Raw genomic sequence first — 17479 nt, forward strand, 5'->3', positions numbered from 1 at the left:
AAGTAATATAGTAATGTCTAGTTTGCATTTTTGAAAAACCAGATTAATCACACTTTATTGAATACGTTAGAGCAAACCTAAAATTCATCTATTATTAAAAACTAGTGCAACAAACACAAACTATATTTTATACATAAAGGACAAACTCATTTATTCATTAGGATAAAACACTTGGAGTTTGCATTTTGTAACCATGAAAGAAATGACATTTGCTATGGGGGCTGTTTTGAATTTTTAAAAGCAGTCTATGCAGAGTAAGCTGCTTGAAAATGTATTTTAGCATGTTTACCTGGTCTTAAAGCATCCAGATAAATATAGAATTTAACTTGAAAATTTTGGAGTAAGAAAACAAAAATCATTAAAGTAAATGATATGAGCTATAGAGACATCTTCTACAAATAAAAATCATATTGTGTTTTATTTTACATGTTAGCAACTTAAAATAATATGATCATTTTATGGATTTGATAAGAAAAATAAAATCCTCCTCAGGCAAAATGAAGGATTATCATGCTCTGTGATATTATCAAGCTAAAGAAAATAAGTACTTTTTGCATGTATATATTTGTTTGTACAATTTTAATAAGACATCCTATATAGTATTGGAAATCAAAATTTTTATGGCATCATTTAGAAATTATTACCTACATAATATATATTGTTATTTTTGAGGTCAGTATTGAGGAATTCTAGTGAATATAAGAATTGTGAATAGTGAAGAAAAATGAATAGCAAGAATAGTGGCTAAGGCTGGGATGTATTTTTACTGGTGCATATTTTTCAATGTCAGGATAGTAAACACTGTTTTGCTCTCTACGGATGTGTATAATATTCTATATGATAACAGTTATTGAAGGTGCTACAGAATAGTAATATATATTCTGCACAGAATAGACGTAGCAATATATTAAAACACATTCCCAGATTAAATTTTTCAATAAAATATTAAAGTCAAACTTGTTATATTTCAGAAACCTTATTATTAAATCATGAATTTGTGGGGGAATATTTCCTTTTTATGTTCTCCCGTTGTGTCACTCAGAGCATCCCCCCAACTTGCTTTCCTAAGAATTCTACATAACCCATATTCACTGGTAAGCTGTTACCTCCTATTAAGAAAGAGTAAATTATATCTTTTATGTGGAGACTTCCGAACAAGATACACATAGTGTTCCTTTTATTGGGGAAAATCTCTAGGGTGCATATATAAAAGGAATTAGTTTCCAAGCCACTGGATTCAGATATGGGGAAGAGTATGCAGTATATCCTCACTCGATATAATTGTTTTGTCATGTCTGCCTCTGGAAACCAATTTGTTCTTCAGTCATCATCTTAGAAAACTCTAATGATAAAGAACACAATATTTTTTTTCTATTTTATCAATTTTCCAGTGGGATGAAATATGAGAATCAGGATGCTTGCCCTGGTCATATCAATGTCGATATGGTGGGTGACAGAACTTGGGATGATTATTCCTGTTCCTTTTCCTCCTTCTGACTATCTGATACATCACGTTAATCATATCTTTCCCCTGCCTAAGATGATGATCAAACTCATCATCCTGACATCTGAAAACTTTCATTCTCATCTCCCTACCCTACCTAATTCTTTCTGACTCCTGATGCTTTCCTAATATGTACTTTCTCCTCCAGTCAATTGAGCTACCCACCTGCCATCCAGATCCACCGTTCATGTTTATCTTTGCTTCATCGCACAGTCCAGGCAATTCTCTCAAGTAGGTGTGCTCTGTGTGGTACAGTGGGAAGGATTTAGGACCACGGGTCAGGCAAATAAGTGTGATCGAGTCCAGCTCTTCACCTGAAGATTTATGCGACCTCAAGCATTTCATTTTATCATCCTGAACCTCAGTTTCTTCTGCTGTAAAAGGAGAGGATGGTGCTTGATGGTGTTATCTTCTCAGCAAACTCTTCCCAATGTACCCTCCTAACATACATGCTTACACGTACACACATATGTCGTGTATATGCAAAAATTCTTTCATCCCTATATGACAGGTGTTTCATTTAATGTGTCATGTCACTTTATTTATTTGCTTATTATTTTTTCTACCCACCTCCCAATGAGAATATAAACTCCCTGAGGACATAGATTTTTATCTGCTTTCTTCACTGCTATATTCCCATTGCTTGCAACATTGCCTGGCATGTAGTAGGTGTTTGATATATGTTAAAAGAATGAAAGAATGAATGACTTTTGTGTCTATCTTGTACTATAACATTCTATGATTCAAATATATACAGAAAAATAAATTGTATGTTGTGTAGTGATGTTTAAATATAATTTTTTATTCCTTGGCCTGCATACCATAATATTCTTGGCATTTAGTTCTCTTTTTATGATTATATATTGATATTTTAAAAATTATTTATCTTCTATTTATATTTTTTCTATTTACTATGACTGCATCATAATCTTAATAGTCTGTGGTTTCTTCCCCTTTCTTTCTAAGATTTTCAATATGCAGTATTAACTTGAATCTTTGGGTGAACAAGAACATGAAATCTTTTTCAGGGCCAGAATTTAAACATATGTTAATATGAACCTGAGTAAATGCACATCATGGAGTGATTTTCAAAACTTATTTTCACAGTCAGTAGAGATTTGACACATTTAAAATTAAGCCTCTATTCTTAAATTCTTACCACTTAAAAAATTTATTAGATTTAAAATAGATAACAATATACTGATATAAATATTTCAAAAAATCCCGCATAGTATTGACACACATAAACCATTAAAAACAAATCACTTTAAAATTTTTGTTTATAGCTGTGTCCATACAATAATTATAATTTTGTGAAAAGAGTTCAAATATATGATAAGGTGCAAAACATATTCCAGATGCTGCTTTGTGAAAAGTAGCTCGTTATAGGAAGCCCTTAGAACAAAATTTCAAAAAAGAAGTTCTTGAGTAGTTAATTTGTTTTGAAAAATTGTTTAGCCTATTAACTGAAGTCTTAAATTGTTTTTTTAATATATTATTTTAATTAAGAGCAACACTTAGCAAGGTGTATTTGCCCAGGTGTTAGGCCAGGTACATCTAAACGAGACCATCTGTGACTGTGGACGATGGTCCTAACGTTCAGTGTGAATGATGTGAGAGAATGTACATGATAGAACAGAACAGACTAGAAGTAGAAATGGTGCCATATTTTAATTTTGGAGGAGATATTGAAATTATTTAAGACAAGTTTTTGTGATCACAAGGGAAACTAACAGATCATTATAAGTTTTTATTACAGAGTATTTTTGCAATTAGATAGCTTTATTTTTCAATAATTAAGGACCCTCTTAGAAGATAATTATTTTTAATAGGTAGAATTCTTTTTACGCTGAAAATATTTAAAATACAATGGCTTTATTACAGATAAAGATAATTTGGATAGATGTTACTTTTGTAAGTTCAAGATTTTTGAAAGTTTTATTTATTTAAGTACTTGAGAAAAGATGGCAATTTCATCATTCATTTATTTTTCAATAAAGCATGTGTCTTTTTAATATTGATGCTGAGAAAAATTGTTGAAGAAAAGAAATATAATGAATATGACTGATTTATCCAAATATCAGTCACCCTGTGTGGGCGGGGTTTTTTTTAATTAACATAAAACCTGTGTTTAGCACTTAATTCTGACAACTGAATCATTGGTTCATTAGGTTGGTCGAATCATTAAGTTGGTTGTATTCTCTCATATTTTTCATTGGTGACATTATGGTTATAACAATTGCACTAGATAATTTTTGAAATAAGAAATGAATAGGACTTCCCTGGTGGCACAGTGGTTAAAAATCTGCCTGGCCAGTGCAGGGGACACGGGTTCGAGCCCTGGTCCGGGAAGATCCCACATGCCGCGGAGCAACTAAGCCCGTGTGCCACAACGACTGAGCCTGCGTGCCACGACTACTGAAGCCCGTGCACCTAGAGCCCGTGCTCCGCAACAAGAGAAGCCACAGCAATGAGGAGACCATGCACCATCACAAGGAGTAGCCCCCGCTCTCCTCAACTAGAGAAAAGCCTGTGCGCAGCAGCGAAGACCCAATGCAGCCAAAAATAAATAAATTAATTAATTAAAAAAAAATGAATAAAGATGTTTAAGTTTTACTTTATATTGACCTAAGAGTGTTGATATTGTCAGAAGGTCAATCCTCGTTTCAAAACACAGTTTCTAACTATTTCTCTTCTTCTAATTCACATTGTCATACCAATCTAAAAAAGCGTATTGTATCCATTTATTCTTCGGATAAAGATGAATGCTTTTATATTTAATTCCTGAATTGGAATTAAATTAGAAATAAATTTGTCCATATTACTACTCATCTTTCAAAGTATTTTTTTTCATCACCAGCAACTGAAATTTTAGTGGTCATTTTGACCTTGAAAATCTCCTGCTGCATCTGCCCATGAAAAACTGATGAAAAGTGCTTTGAATAGTATGTCTTCACTACATATAATAGAAGCTATGGAAAGAATGATTTGGTTTTGTATAAACAGTAGCTTTCAACACGCCTGCCATCTGCATGTAATCCACCACTAGGATATAATATTATTTCTATGGTCCTTCAAATCTGCTGAGTTCTTTGTGATATGTAGTCCCTTGATTTAAAGCTGCATCTCTCCACAGTGTTCTTAAGGGGGACCTTGTAATTCCTGGATATTACAATTATTTGTCATACTATAAGTTGGACTAATGGCACCTTTTCAAACTATGCTTAGTTGTGTCTGTTTGGTTTTTTGTCTCTGTTTAGGCTATCTGCCTAAGTCGTAGTTAGGATTGTTAAATCTTTAAATCCAATGATAATGTTCTACATTTCTTCACTCAGTATTAATTGAGGACCCAACATCTGTCAGGCATTCATGTTGACTATTTTATTTAAAAGAATATTATAGCTTACCAGTAAGTGGGGAGAGTTGAAATTATAAAAATGCATTGACACCCATTAGTGTTAAGAATTTATTGTAGGAGTCATATACCAAATTTTGCTTATTCCTGCTCAGCTTCCTAGGCTTTATTTTTAAGTCATCCAGCTTGGCTTGTTTGGACCTTATTCTGTGGCTTTCAGTAGAAATATAGTTTTAGTAGAAATACCTTTATACTTTCTATACCCTCTTCAAGCATCATGGCTTAATCTCCCACTTACAAATCAAAGACATCCAAATCTTCCTCACTGGACATCTGCTTTCCTTACAAATTTCAATGCCATATTTCCAGTGCTTGTTGTAAATCTCATTTGAGTGCTTCTGAAAGATCTCATATTCAACAAGTCCAGAATCAAATGGATTTTTATTCATAATGAAACCTGATCTTCCTCATAAAGGTGATTAAAAGCTGGTATTGTGAGTTCAGAATTCCAAGATCTAAATCCCAGGGCAAGTTTAATCAACTTTAATAATACTAATGTGGATCTATCTCAGAGGTTCTAAAGATTCCTTGTGATAGTGCATATAAAAGCTGAACATAATGAGTGACACCTTGAAAGCAGATGATACATATTAGATATCATCATTGTCATCATCATCATCATCACCATCTTCATTGCATCATTAATAATATCACCGTATCCCCAATTGCTAACTAGATACTGAAGTTATCTCTCACATTTTACTCTTTTCATCTCCATTTGTATCCAAATGATTACCACATTCTAAGAAGTTTATTTCTAAAATGTTAGACATATTTCCTATTGTTCATCTTCTCTATCTTTTATTCCAGTCAAAGGATAAGATTATGTGCATATATGCTATATCTGTCTATCTCTCTTTTCTGTTATAAGCTGGTCAAGAACAAAGGCTATAGCTTATCATTTTTGAATGCCACACTGAAGTTTACCACATGTGAATGTAAGAATTGGTCTGGGTTTGCAACTCTCGACTCAAAAACTGACAGAGTTAGTCCTACTTTGTTCAATGGTGAGGATACAGTGACGAGCAAAAGAGGCATAAGCCTGATCATTTGGTGCTTACATTAAGAAAAGAAATGTTGGGTCTTTTACTTAATAACAATGGGAAACAATTGAAGTCCTCTAAGCAGGGGAGTGACAATGTCAGATTTGTACTTAAAAGTAATGATGGTCCCTGAATATGGTTACAACAGCAGATAGAGAAACAAAGTAGAGATAAATCACATTGATGAAATCAACAGGAATTGGACAGTGAAAGAGGAGGAGATAAAGATGATTCCTAGGTTTGTGGCTTATACAACTATCTGGTGATGTCATTCTTTGAGGCTAACCAGGTTTGGGGAGAAGATAATTTAACACTTAGATCCATGCATATGAGAAATATCAAAAGAATTCCATGAGCCTGCTATCCTACCTATAAGAGTTTTATGCTTTTTAGAAAATTAAATAGCAATTTTGGCTCAAGTGGGAAGATTTTTCAATTTCAACATAAATAATTTGAAATTGAAAATATTATATGAAACACTGGAAGTTAAAACTGATTTCAACTGACCGTGAGCAACACTTACACATGAACATAAAATTGCTAATATTGTATACCATGGCTTTGAGTACTCTAGTAACAGTATAGAAAGTATATTAACTTGAAATTTTATTTGATGTAATTGTAACTCTATAGGGAAATTACAATATCTTTAGAGTGGAGAATTTCTAGTTCATTTGTTTGCTTAATGGAAAAATAATTTGATGAGTTAAAATGGGAAGAGGTAGAAATTCATTGACATTGACTATGAGAAAGGTTAAAAGATGCAGTTAAATTAACATGGATACATTATTCCAAACTGCTTTATTCTGAAGAATTTTATGCATATATTTTAGATTGGAAAGCTTAAATATGTTCCTAGTATTGTTGTTTCTACACTGTCCATAATAGCATTATACTTTAGCTGTAGAAATTAACCTATCTGTTGCAATATCTTAATTTCCACTGAATAGAAACATTTGACTCTTGCTTAGAGTCGTCCATATCAACAAGACACCCAAATATTTAGTCAATACAATTAATGTAGCTACTATTTCTTTCCTATACTGAGTTCTATGTAACTATTTACCAGTCTGAGTCTGCATTTGTTTGTTTTGTTTTCTTTTGTTTGGGGGATCTATTTTACCTCGTTAACACTTAGAACATAGTGCTAATGAGTCCAAAGAAAACAACAGCATCAAAAAGCAAAGTGTTTCTGATATAATTATCATTGTCTTCTCCACATTAAGTATTTAACCTTTTATCTTTATAGTAATGGCCTTCTTTCTTTTATTTTAAGTTGCATCAAAACTTTCTGGAATTTGGTATGAAATAAGGGAAAATATATAAAGTACTGTATTCTTTATATAATAATTTATTCTAATAACTTTCATGAGTTCAAACTCAAGGTTATTTAAATGGAAACCATTGTCTATTTTTAGTTTCCTAATGCTGTTCCAGTTTGCCATGGTTCCTCAAAGATTCTCAGTGTAATTGTTTTTTAATAATATCTGCCTGTTCTTCAAGTATCCATTTATGTATCCCATCTGACATTAATGACTTGAACTTCAGCTCTGATTTTACAATTTGCTTCTTATTCTTGCAAGTTAGTCATTATCCATGGTAAATAATATTCAAGCAAAATTTTAAAAATAAACAGTTCTGATTTCCAGTATTTTGTGTGCCACTTTGTGCAACCGCTTAACTTATGCTACTTTCAACAACACTGTGGAGTATGTAAGGCAATAGAAGTATCTCAACTTGATGAAATTTAGCTAATATCATAGTTCTGCTGAGTCCAAGGACACCGATAGCACCAGTATTATATTATCACCATTACATATAAAACAAAATGTTTCAAAACAGTTCTGCATTCAAAAGAAAACAACACAGGTAAAATAGAAACCTCCTTGTATGGCAAGAGTTTTAAATTTCTAGTTAACAAATATGTAACACTCAGAGTTAGGTTTAGTTAATGACAGATAACTAAAGAAAATGCCTATTTCTGGGAAAGTAACATGTTTTCCTAAATGACTCATATTTATTGGCAGTGGGATAGTTAGAATTCATGACAATATTATTCTTTCTCTCTAAGAAAAAATAGCACTTCCAAATCAAACAGGATATGTGTGCAAATATAAATTTTAGACTCTGGAAATGGCCTGCTCTGTGGACATTATTGTGCAATACCAATTAGGAGGTGTTTGTGCTGTTTTCTTTGCTAAACCACTTACTTAAACAGGAACATTTTAAATTGTTCCCCAATTAATAGTACGCTTTACAGATTGCTTCTTCCTCATTTTAAAATAAAGCAATTTGATAAAGTTGAACCGAAACACCGGAAGATTTCAGTGTGTCTACTTGCTAAACTAGATCACTGAGCTCAGATCATTATCCAGAAAAAGATTTAAAAGATTACATTATAGTAATTCGTGAAAGGACTATTTCTCCTATTCATGCAAAATACTAGTATTACTGCTGACGCTTCGTATCTCGTTTTTTATTAGGGTGAAGTTTATCCTCTAAAAGACAATAACTTGTTTATTCTCACCTACCGCTGAAGTAACAGCTGAACATCTGTAGCATCTGAGACTAGTATTTACTTTTCCTTAGCAGTCTTGATTCCGTTGTTAAGATGGCATTGACATCCTTCTAAGTGGTCTCCAATGGTATGGAGTAAATGCCCGCTCTTGCCATCATTTTCATTGTAAACGAATCTTGGCAATGTCAGGTTCCCGTCACAGTCTATCAGTGTCACTCACTAAGCTGTGGTGTGACCGTTAGTCCCTTTGAGATTTGCCTCCTTTATCAGGGTCAGCCTGTGGGAAAATCTGAACAAATAGTTACATATCAACTAGGTATAAAAGATAATAACATTTAAATATACTTTTACTATTTTAATGCATGGTGGTTTAAAAGGCATTTCTTTTCTACAGATCACTTTAACTTTGTGTTTGATTACTTTACATGCACTCTGTCCAAAATTCATTAAAAAATATACAGTGGCCTTCTCTTTTGGAACCTATTACTTATTAGCTATGTTTAGGATTCAGTAATAAATGTAATTATTTGGGCTAGGATTTTAATCAGTACCACTGATATACATACCCATAGTTTTTTTTTAATTAAAGAGAAACAGTAATAATATCCTTACCCAAAGCAGTTTTCATTTCCTTTCCTACATAAAAATTGTGTTCCAAAAAAATGATCTTCTTTCTTTTATTAATGATTATCTCCACATTTAATCATTCTTTATTTTTTTATTCATGTAATCTTTTTTCTTTGAACTTCTGTCTCAATTGATAAAGTTTCAGTTGATTTGTGAAATAACATTGCAAATGTTGAGCATTCATATTTCTTTCCCTTTCTTTCAGTTTTTTACAAGAATCAGTTACTAAAATTCTACTTATAATATAGTCATATTTGTTGTTGGTTCTACTGAATATGCTATGTAACAAGATATTAAATAGAAATTGTCCTGTGGTTCCACACAAGAACAAAAGGGACCAAGTACTCCTCAATTTACAAAAAGTAAATACCAATCAGTACTTATTAATAGCAGCTGAACTAGAGTTGCTATCTTAACTATCACTCCAGACTCCACAGACGTCCTCTTCCTCCATTTATAAGAGGGGAAGACCAACACAGGAGAGGAGATACGGAGAAAACATTGTAGTGAAAAGACAGCACCTAATGGAGGGAGCTGTGGCTTAGTGATTCCTTTTTGAGAGTCCTTCCTCACCACCAAGTGCAGGGGGAGGAGTTTCAAGAGAATTACTCAAGGATTACAGATGCCTCCACCTCATTTCATAGCTGGATGTCTGCTTTGGTGTGAACTGCTGATCTGCTTTCTGTGCGTGTTTGAGCAAGGGGAGAAAGAATTGAGGAGAGGTGACAGAATAGAGAGAGTGGACATCATCAGAACAAAAGGACCCACACCAGGAGAAGGACCTTAGTTTCAAGAGACCATGGCAGTTTGGGGAGCTTAGAAGAGCAGGAAGCTGCAGGAGATTTCCATTGTCAGGGACTTGTCCAGTTAGGAGGTTCCCCTGGAAGACCCCCTTAAATGATCAGACATTACTTGGCAGGGAATACTTGGCATTTAGGCACCTGCCACCTGGGAGATGTCAATGGCCAATAGGCATAGCCATAGAAGCGACAGTGCAGGGAGGACTTGAGCAGGAACTGGTTGGATGGGAGACCTCCACCCTCCTACCCAAGAGAATAGATGGATGAAAAAAAGCCCCTCTGTCTTCCAGCTACCTAGGCCCTAGGGCTGGCAAGTGCTGATGGGGATGAGGACACAGAGAGTGGTGTTAACTAGAATGGATTTTCTTATACTCAAAATCTGCTCAAGGTTATTAAGGGGCAGAAAAGGGAGCCTTAACAGAGCATATTTGAAGGCAGTAATAGAGGAAAAATTAAACTAGTTTATATTTGTTATCCATCAGTTCTGTTTGGCAATCTGGTTACCTTTAAAGTAGGGATGGCTTCAAAATTTAAGGGTTTCTCCCCAAAGTAGTCTATTTCTCTGTTTATAACCTGATCCATCATAAAATATGTATCATAAAATACCTTAAAAATATAAAATGGAAGGATACAAAATACAGTCTGAGCTCAGAAAAAGACTAAGATAGTCCACCAAGCTATTTACTTTTTCAGAACCTACGACTATGTTTTAAAGTTGAGGGTGCAGAAGGTGTAAGTAGGGAACGTCCCATACCTATTCCTTATGAATCAGAATTTCATTTACACTGAACCTTAAAATCACCTTGCTTGTCCCTGAGAAATACACATCTTTTACAGGAAAGGAAACCTAAACACACACAATCACTTTTTGTATATAAGTTCCATATATTTGCATATATAATTAAAGATATATTCTTACTCTCGGTATAATTAGGCAGAGTAAATAAACTGTTTCAGGTTATATAAATGCATAATTAATAGGTTTTAGCTAGAGACAAAACTGGTAATCAGGTGTTAATTTCAATTTTTCCTCTTGCGTTCATGTGCCCACTTACATCTGGTTGCTGTAAGATGGTACATTTGTTAATTCTCACTCCACCAAAATCACACCATTGCATGAGGAGCTGGCCTTCCTGATGCTTGTGGTTACACTACTTAACTTCATCATATAACAGCTGCCTGTGTGTTCTGCCATCAGTCAGAGCGCAGATTTATTTCCACCTGTGTAAGCAGGTGTCTAGCCTGAGATTGTTCCCATGCTTCTCCACAGTATGTGTTTAGGACTATGTGTGGGAGATCCTCTCTCCCTTTAATCCTTCCCTCCAACACATTGAAATATGGATATAGTGTCTAGATAATCAAACAGCTGGATGCACTGAATCTTTTCATGGGCTCATGACCAATTTCCTTGGTTCAAAACCATTTTATATATTTATCAAATGTCTGAGTTTTTGCATACATGTCTCTACCCCCTATTATAGAATATGTTCTTTGAGGATACTAGGGCTAGATCAAGTTTGTCTTTTTATTCCACTGTAAAGTCAAAGAAATGGTAGGATTCTACAAGAATGGAAGAAGAGAAAAGAATCAATTCTTTTCTGTTTCTTTTCTGTAACTCTTCTTACCAACTGTTAGAACTTTTCTTATATGCGAAATCTGCTGTCTCCTGTAAGTTTTCATGCAGTCATAATAATAAGCTTTAATCTTAAAGGTGTATATGTGTATGCATGTTTGTGTGTAGGCTCACACATAGATACTGCTTATATCAAATATATTGGCTTAAACCAAAGCACTTGAAATTATACATTTAATAACTATGGGCATGTCTTGTTCTGAAGTGGTCTATTTTCAATTCTTATTTATTCATGCTAATAGAGGAGAAGGATGTTATAAATTATGCAAAAATCACTTACAGCTGACTTGGTTATATATTGTATATTTTTCATTAGACTTAGTTTCTTAATTGTTTGTTCTATTTATTACCCAAATGAGCTAACATCATGAGTATTTAACAAATGATGATTGGCGGAGATGGCTAGGAGCATTTTATGTAGTGAGAAAATCCAATCTAGTGTTATAAACTTGCTATGGAAAATTCATATATGGATGATTGATATTTACCCTTACGCAAGGGACTGATATCCTGTGATCCAAAAGAGATGTGGAAATAGGTAGTATTTTGTATATAATCTGTTACCAGAATGATTTAATCAGAATTTTAACTTTATATTTTACACTTTGATAATGTGAAAAAATAGAATTATAAGCGCTTCTCTATTGATATAAGAGTGAAATTGACATATATTGGGAAAATGGCTTTTCCCATTTATTAACTGGTAATCTAGATGTAAATAAAAGAAATTGGCTCAATTCAACAGAGAAACGAAAGTAGATAATAGGTATAAGCAGAACTCAAACTCAATCCAAAATAATGAATGTGAATATTTTTCTCTCCTCCATATATTAGTTAATATTAGTTAACCTCAAAAATGCAATCTACTATGAAAATGTAATCCTTGCATAAATGAAATATAAAGAGAAAATTATCTATTATTTGTAAATTTCCAATGCAGTTCCCATATTCAGTAACATTTATTCCAAAGTGTTATTTCTATATCCAAATAGTTGGTGATTTTGCTTTAACTCTTGTTTTAAATGATAACATAAAAAGTAAATATGTAACAAAGAATTTTGCATATACTTTGATAAAGACAATATAAAGTGAAAGTGTTTAAAACGTTTTGTCACTGAATGCTTTCTTGACATAATATGTTCAAAAAATTTATGTACTTACAGCTTTTGCATGTTTGACTAGGACCTTGGTATAAAGCGTCAAAAAAGTCATGAGTAGAGAAATAAGCTGTCTAAATTTGTGAATATAGAAGTGAACTTTTATATCATAGTGTAGGAGCAAGCTGGAGAGATTGCTTTTATGTGAGTCATTTCTGTATGAAGCTATAAACTTTTCTTTTTAGCCAAAAGCTGTCCTGGTTTCTTGTAAAATAATAAAGATATCCATTTAATTGATTCTTTTAATTGTTTAATAAAATTGCTTTGTCTGATTGCTGAAGAATTTGAATTGAGTTTTCATTACCCACTTCTGAACAATTTACTCTAAGATCCAGACAGTATTGAGCTAATGAGTTTTAATTTATATTGAACCTTAACTGTCTTCCTGAAGTAAATGGAAAAAAAATCATGGCAGCAACTAAGTATTCTTCATTAAAAACTATGTCTTAGAGATTTTACAATGAGGCTCTTAATAGAGCTAAAGCATTTAAATTGGAGTTTTACCAACTTTGCTGTTTCTAAGCATATTATATGAAAATATGGTTTCTTTTCCCTTTTTAAGAAATGAAAACTCATAAACTGACAGGGATATTACAGAAACTTTCTTTCAAGTGGGTAGTTTGTATATTCAACAGATTCAGTTAAACAATAAATTAATGGTAAAATAATTTAATCTGAGAACATGCTTAAATTGAAATGATATATAAAAACCTTCCAAGGAGTACCCTATTAAGGTGTTTCAAGATCTATTTAATCTGAGACGTGGCCATGATACTGAAATACACGCCCTTAAAGGTACTGTTCTGACTTTGGCACCTGTATCGCCACAGTCATAAACTTAAGTTTCTCTGCAGTTGAAAACAAGAGATATATTTATTGATTCACACACATTTAATTTATTGCTTTGATATTATTATCTTTTGTAAATGATCTTTGTGTTCCCTGGACCATGTCTAACCAAGTTGGGCATTTAATGATTCTATGTTTAGGATTTTCTGTGGAATTAAATTAGGAACTTTAACTCTGAAGGGTGACTGGGATTCTATTACACAAGGATAACTTTGGGTTCAATAACTATCAGTGTGCTTCAGTTCCAAGAAGTAATTAATTCTCTAGGTATATAATAGAATCCATTTTATATTAAGTTGGTTAGTCAAACAGGAGTAATCTCCACAAATAGGCTACCTGTTGTAAAAATGTTATTTTTCAGAAAATTTGAGACTGTATTTAAGAAATAGAAAAACAAAAAGAAAATATGGTTTAGGGGAAATTTACTTACTTGAACTTATTTCCCAAGAAATCACTTAGCCAATCTCCAAATGTGATTTTTTTTTTCACATCTTTATTGGAGTATAATTGCTTTACAATGGTGTGTTAGTTTCTGCTTTATAACAAAGTGAATCAGCTATACGTATACATATATCCCCCTATCCCCTCCCTCTTGCACCGTCCCTCCCACCCTCCCTATCCCACCCTTCTAGGTGGTCACAAAGCACCGAGCTGATCTCCCTGTGCTGTGCATCTGCTTCCCACTAGCTATCTATTTTACATTTGGTAGTGTATATATGTCCATGCCACTGTCTCACTTCGTCCCAGCTTCCCCTTCCCCCTCCCCGTGTCCTCAAGTCCATTCTCTACGTCTGATATGCTTTTTAAAACCTCATTTCCAATTATTCAGTAGAAGATTTGGAATAATATTGTATCCAAATAATTGATATTCATTCCCCACAGGCAGCAGTGAAGGTTCTTGGGAAAAGGAAACACTGTACTCTTCCCCACCCCGGGGATCTCAGGCTTCTGCTACCCACCCCCGCGCACCTAGAGCACTTAGCCTTCCAGTCAGCCATCCTCTCCACCATCTTCAGCAGAGCCACCTTCTGCCAAATGGTACGATGGCATTTTTTAGCACTAAAAATGATAGTTGCAAAGAATAAAAAAATCTAATGATCGGATAGTAAAATATAGGACATAGTAGATAGGTACACTACATTTAGACAGCTAAACGTGATAAAGAAAACCATAGTGTTTTAAACAAGAATTAGACTGATCAGAACAACAATGTAGCAAAGAACTGACTGTTTGTATTAAACATAAATGAAGAGTGGTGAGTGATAAAACATGGCACCAAACTGGTTAGCTTTAAGCCTAATTTCCCTGAGTGATAAGTGGGCACTGTTGCATACAAAGAGGACAAATATTTTTCCTTTGACTCTCATTATTAGAACATTTTTTTTTAAACATCTTTATTGAAGTATAATTGCTTTACAATGGTGTGTTAGTTTCTGCTTTATAACAAAGTGAATCAGTTATACATATACATATGTTCCCATATCTCTTCCCTCTTGCATCTCCCTCCCTCCCACCCTCCCTATCCCACCCCTCTAGGTGGTCACAAAGCACTGAGCTGATCTCCCTGTGCTATGCGGCTGCTTCCCACTAGCTATCTATTTTACATTTGGTAGTGTATATATGTCCATGACACTGTCTCACTTTGTCACAGCTTACCCTTCCCCCTCCCCATATCCTCAAGTCCATTCTCTAGTAGGTCTGTGTCTTTATTCCCATCTTGCCACTAGGTTCTTCATGACCTTTTTTTTTTTCCCTTAGATTCCATATATATGTGTTAGGATACTGTATTTCTTTTTCTCTTTCTGACTTACTTCACTCTGTATGACAGACTCTAAATCCATCCACCTCATTACAAATACCTCCATTTCATTTCTTTTTATGGCTGAGTAATATTCCATTGTATATATGTGCCACATCTTCTTTATCCATTCATCTGATGATGGACACCTAGGTTGCTTCCATGTCCTGGCTATTGTAAACAGAGCTGCAATGAATATTTTGGTACATGACTCTTTCTGAATTATGGTTTTCTCAGGGTATATGCCCAGTAGTGGGATTGCTGGGTCATATGGTAGTTCTATTTTTAGTTTTTTAAGGAACCTCCATACTGTTCTCCATAGTGGCTGTATCAATTTACATTCCCACCAACAGTGCAAGAGTGTTCCCTTTTCTCCACACCCTCTCCAGCATTTATTGTTTCTAGATTTTTTGATGATGGCCATTCTGACCGGTGTGAGATGATACCTCATTGTAGTTTTGATTTGCATTTCTCTAATGATTAATGATGTTGAGTATTCTTTCATGTGTCTGTTGGCAATCTGTATATCTTCTTTGGAGAAATGTCTATTTAGGTCTTCTGCCCATTTTTGGATTGGGTTGTTTGTTTCTTTGTTATTGAGCTGCATGAGCTGCTTGTAAATCTTGGAGATTAATCCTTTGTCAGTTGCTTCATTTGCAAATATTTTCTCCCATTCTGAGGGTTGTCTTTTGGTCTTGTTTATGGTTTCCTTTGCTGTGCAAAAGCTTTTAAGTTTCATTAGGTCCCATTTGTTTATTTGTGTTTTTATTTCCATTTCTCTAGGAGCTGGGTCAAAAAGGATCTTGCTGTGATTTATGTCATAGAGTGTTCTGCCTATGTTTTCCTCTAAGAGTTTGATAGTGTCTGGCCTTACACTTAGGTCTTTAATCCATTTTGAGTTTATTTTTGTGTATGGTGTCAAGGAGTGTTCTAATTTCATACTTTTACATGTACCTGTCCAATTTTCCCAGCACCACTTATTGAAGAGACTGTCTTTTCTCCACTGTATATGCTTGCCTCCTTTATCAAAGATAAGGTGACCATATGTGCGTGGGCTTATCTCTGGGCTTTCTATCCTGTTCCATTGATCTATATTTCTGTTTTTGTGCCAGTACCAAACTGCCTTGATTACTGTAGCTTTGTAATATAGTCTGAAGTCAGGGAGCCTGATTCCTCCAGCTCCATTTTTCGTTCTCAAGATTGCTTTGGCTATTCAGGGTCTTTTGTGTTTCCATACAAATTGTGAAATTTTTTGTTCTAGTTCTGTGAAAAATGCCAGTGGTAGTTTGATAGGGATTGCATTGAATCTGTAGATTGCTTTGGGTAGCAGAGTCATTTTCACAATGTTGATTCTTCCAATCCAAGAACATGGTATATCTCTCCATCTATTTGTATCATCTTTAATTTCTTTCATCAGTGTCCTATAATTTTCTGCATACAGGTCTTTTGTCTCCTTAGGTAGGTTTATTCCTAGGTATTTTATTCTTTTTGTTGCAATGGTAAACGGGAGTGTTTTCTTAATTTCACTTTCAGATTTTTCATCATTAGTATATAAGAATGCAAGAGATTTCTGTGCATTAATTTTGTATCCTGCTACTTTACCAAACTCATTGTTTAGCTCTAGTAGTTTTCTGGTAGCATCTTTAGGATTCTCTATGTATAGTATCATGTCATCTGCAAACAGTGACAGCTTTACTTCTTCTTTTCCGATTTGGATACCTTTTATTTCTTTTTCTTCTCTGATTGCTGTGGCTAACACGTCCAAAAGTATGTTGAATAATAGTGGTGAGAGTGGGCAACCTTGTCTTGTTCCTGATCTTAGTGGAAATGGTTTCAGTTTTTCACCATTGAGGACAATGTTGGCTGTGGGTTTGTCATATATGGCCTTTATTATGTTGAGGAAAGTTCCCTCTATGCCTACTTTCTGCAGGGCTTTTATCTTAAATGGGTGTTGAATTTTGTCGAAAGCTTTCTCTGCATCTATTGAGATGATCATATGGTTTTTCTCCTTCAATTTGTTAATATGATGTATCACGTTGATTGATTTGCGTATATTGAAGAATCCTTGTATTCCTGGAATAAACCCCACTTGATCATGGTGTATAATCCTTTTAATGTGCTGTTGGATTCTGTTT

The 17479-nt window shown here is 34.1% G+C and overlaps 1 protein-coding gene across 2 annotated transcripts in view; it reads left to right on the forward strand.

Annotated features, from left to right (window-relative positions):
- DACH1 (dachshund family transcription factor 1) overlaps nt 1-17479 on the forward strand; it is a 413755-nt gene that overhangs the window by 263707 nt on the left and 132569 nt on the right. The window contains exon 4 of one of the 2 annotated variants that reach the window (XM_061170678.1): nt 14429-14584. The exons of the other annotated variant lie outside the window; for it this stretch is intronic. Within the exon in view, the coding sequence (XP_061026661.1) occupies nt 14429-14584 (156 nt within the window). The remainder of the gene's footprint in view (nt 1-14428; nt 14585-17479) is intronic. 2 annotated transcript variants of the gene reach the window in all.

Source organism: Eubalaena glacialis, chromosome 16 (assembly GCF_028564815.1).
Source record: "Eubalaena glacialis isolate mEubGla1 chromosome 16, mEubGla1.1.hap2.+ XY, whole genome shotgun sequence".
Lineage (NCBI taxonomy): Eukaryota > Metazoa > Chordata > Mammalia > Artiodactyla > Balaenidae > Eubalaena > Eubalaena glacialis.